Genomic DNA, 3,494 nt, shown 5'->3' on the forward strand with positions numbered 1-3,494 from the left:
ATATTCCACTATTGCATTTGCAATTGTTGCTCCGATAACTGATATTTCTTGCTAGTATACAGTGAAAACTTACACATGATTGAGACCCCCCTCCCCCCTCTCGTTTTGGCTCTCTTCCTCAAAATAATGATCAAAGAAAAAGATCTAAAGAAGATGGAAATTTACACAAGTATTAACAAGTTGTTTTCAGTTTCTGAAGCTCTAGCTTGTATAACTGTTCTAAGACAGTGCATTGCATCTAAAGGACTTCCAGTACCGGAACTTTTACATCTCGGCCGGAAATCGGAAATCTGCAACTTCACCCAGAAAAAATAAAAATCTAACAAACCTTGGATTCAAATTGATATAACATAGTGACATAGTTGATATTAAAGAACAGAAGAAGAAATGCTAACCATTGCATTTAGAACTATGTTATAGTCATTTCCAAATAATGTCACCCAAAAATTTGAGAGCTGGAACGCCTCTTATCTCGACATCAACAAGCGGTGCCTGGATCATTGTTAGGCTGGCTAGCTCAGGATCATTCTGGATCATATCAAGAGCTCGCATTTGATCCTGACAAGTTTGTTTTCATCAAGTTTTCACCCTTAAAATATAAAGAACAGCAAATACAAAAGTTTTTTCTCTCGCAAGTTTTTTTTTTCGGACACACTTTGCTATCAGTTGTTTCGGATGTGACAACAGCCATATTAATTATAAACTACATTATCGTTCATTCTGATGACAACTGAACCAACTCAAGAATAAAAGAGCAAACAGTTAATTCACCTTTCTTTTCATAGCACAAAACTTGCAATCGGATGCTGAGGGCGGAAGAATCTGATTGACGATAAGTCTCTTAACGGGAACATTTTCCTTCTTTAAGGAGGCACTCAGTCTAGACGATTCACTAACTGCCATCACCTTAGGGAGTAGAGACAAAATATAAACAGTTACTTAGTTTTAATTAGTAGAATTTTTTGGGAAATTTAGATCTTCACATTTCACAATACAATCAATTCCACTTCCATTTTATGCATGATTCAAATATTAGCTGTGGAATGCATTCCGTGTCCATACCGTGGGGATTGTGACAATAACAAATTCTGTTGCATCAGTGTCACGAAAGAGTTCACGCACTTTTATCATCCTCTCCCTAAGTTTCTCCAATTTATCAGCCTGAACCATTAAATATAAAACAAGTGGTAAGAAAATTAAGATGACAGTAAATGCAAAAATAGTACGACAATGTCATCTTACGGCGGCTTGTTGAGTTTCCTCTTGACCAAACACCGATTTAATTGCTGAGGTAGCAGAAGCTATCTTTTGCCGTAGCTGCAGCAGAATAATGGGTGTCAATGACTATAATGATCACTGAGAAATGTATATAACTGTAGGTTCCCCCTGTTACCTTTAGTATCTTCCCAATGGATGCATCCAAGAAATCGGGCAAGGAAAGGAGCCGTAATGTATGACCCTGATCAGGAAAAAAAATGCATAAATCTATCAGATAATGTCCAAAGCCAAAAGAGACATTAATAATATGTTAGCTTTCGGCTCACCGTGGGTGCCGTATCAAATACTATTCGAGTAAACATATTATATTCCTGTGATTCAAGAAATTGCATAACCTGGCAATATTTTTAATTGTTAGGACTTGGGAGTTCCACAAATGAAGGCTGATTGCATTACTCATTAATTAACAATGAAATGACAAATAAGTAACCAAAGCACATAAAAATTCATGCCTTCGAAATTGCAATGGCTTCATCCAATCCAGGAGGTGGTGTATCCAACAATTCTCCGAGTTTTAGCTCTCCTAACTTTCGTAACAAAAGATGTAACAAATAGTATTAGAGAAGCAAGCTTATAATGAAGCAGAATGAATTAACTACCAGTATTTCCAAGTTATAGTAACATTGATATTGCATAACAAGCTCATTAAAATTTAAACAGCTACAAATGTGCAAAGTATGCGATTTCTGAATTATAACATAAGATGATGAAGTGGAAAACAAACTTGTATTTGATGTATGATGACATGAACATATTGAGCTTAATGCATATTTATATACTAGCAGTGGGGTTAGTTAAATACTCACTGTAACGAAGTCATTATCGGTCTTAACATCTATGATGATTTTAACATTTAACTGATCTTAGCCCTCTATATGTGTAAACAAACAGTTTCCTCCCTCTATGATATGCATTAGTCAAAATAATTGTAGGTTGATCACATATTTAAGTATTGAACTATAAATCTAGTAGAGCTCTTTCGCTTCTAGGAAACTCATCAACCTGTGAAAATTCACATGATGATTGCATAAATTATTCACACACAAGAAATATTTATAAGTAACAATGCTGGTACAATCCTGATAAAGCTTTTACCTGCTCTACAATCATTCCAAGACCCATGCCATCCATAAAGTCTTTGACTCCAGTTCCACCATTTTTCTTGGTTGCATTGCGAAACTCTTCCCTAGCCTTCTCTGGGTTTATCTATAAAGGAAGTAAGGAACTAAAAACTTAAGCAAATACATAACATGGAGTGACAAACACATATTTTCACGAAAAATACCAATCCTATCTCATCAAGTAATCTAGATAACAAATGCCAGCTAATTTATTCAACATCATTTTCGGCTTACTTCAAGAGCAAAAAGTGGATAATCAGGTCCTTCCACCGGCACCAATTGTCCCCCAGTCAGATCCTACAGTAAATTTATAAACATTATGTTAGAACAAGCACAAACGACATCAAATCTTGAAGCATCTAGCATATAGGAACCATCAACACCAGAGGCACTAAATTAACCTGAGCAAAAGAATCACTCAAAGAATGTGCCGGATCAGTGGAAACCACGAGTGTGGGGTGTCCATTATTAGCGAATTTTACAGCAAGCGAAGCGGCGCAGCTTGTCTTCCCAACTCCCCCTTTCCCGCCTAGCATGTAATACTTCCTCTGAGTGCCAGAAACCATGTCATCAAACCCTGCTACAGATTCTGTTGGAGCAGCAACTGACCTCACTGACAATAAACGAAGGCAATAACCATTAAAATGTGCAATCAAATCCTCAACAGGTTTCTCATAATCTCAAACTGCCCAGGAAAATTCCTTAAGCATAGCAAAAAAACAATTAAATGATCATGACCCTACCAATTTGATTAAAATGGATAAAATAATTAAAAATAAATAAACCGAAGCTAGGTTGATGCACTAAAGATGATTCCAAAATTCACGAAATTTTCCCCTTTTCCTTCCCTTACTTAATTATTCTATATCTCTTTATCTTACTGAATTCTAATAACTTGTAACCTTCTCTTCATTTAACCCCGCTGACACCCCAATACCTTGACATGCTTAAACTAGACGAATTAAAAGGGAAACATATCAATTTATGGGCAACACAAAAATAACGGGAATAACAATAACACTCTCATACAATCTAACAGCAGCAACTAAAAATTCAACATATGAAACAGAACAGAAAAACTTGAGCCACAAAAAT

The 3,494-nt window shown here is 35.9% G+C and overlaps 1 protein-coding gene across 2 annotated transcripts in view; it reads right to left on the minus strand.

The window, feature by feature from the left end:
- The window catches only part of LOC107618970 (ATPase ASNA1 homolog 2), a 3,804-nt gene continuing 318 nt past the window's right edge, over positions 9-3,494 (minus strand). The window contains exons 2-12 of one of the 2 annotated variants that reach the window (XM_016321164.2): positions 2,801-3,012; positions 2,634-2,696; positions 2,374-2,484; positions 1,731-1,805; positions 1,545-1,613; positions 1,394-1,459; positions 1,243-1,317; positions 1,063-1,161; positions 772-906; positions 396-558; positions 9-290 (exon numbers count right to left, since the gene is read on the minus strand). In XM_016321164.2, coding sequence (XP_016176650.1) covers positions 421-558; positions 772-906; positions 1,063-1,161; positions 1,243-1,317; positions 1,394-1,459; positions 1,545-1,613; positions 1,731-1,805; positions 2,374-2,484; positions 2,634-2,696; positions 2,801-3,012 — 1,043 coding nt within the window. In that variant the 3' untranslated portion in view covers positions 9-290; positions 396-420. Of the gene's footprint in view, positions 297-395; positions 559-771; positions 907-1,062; positions 1,162-1,242; positions 1,318-1,393; positions 1,460-1,544; positions 1,614-1,730; positions 1,806-2,373; positions 2,485-2,633; positions 2,697-2,800; positions 3,013-3,494 lie in introns of both variants that reach the window. The other variant, XM_016321165.2, reaches the window with a different exon arrangement.

This window comes from Arachis ipaensis, chromosome B09 (genome assembly GCF_000816755.2).
Source record: "Arachis ipaensis cultivar K30076 chromosome B09, Araip1.1, whole genome shotgun sequence".
Taxonomy (NCBI): domain Eukaryota; kingdom Viridiplantae; phylum Streptophyta; class Magnoliopsida; order Fabales; family Fabaceae; genus Arachis; species Arachis ipaensis.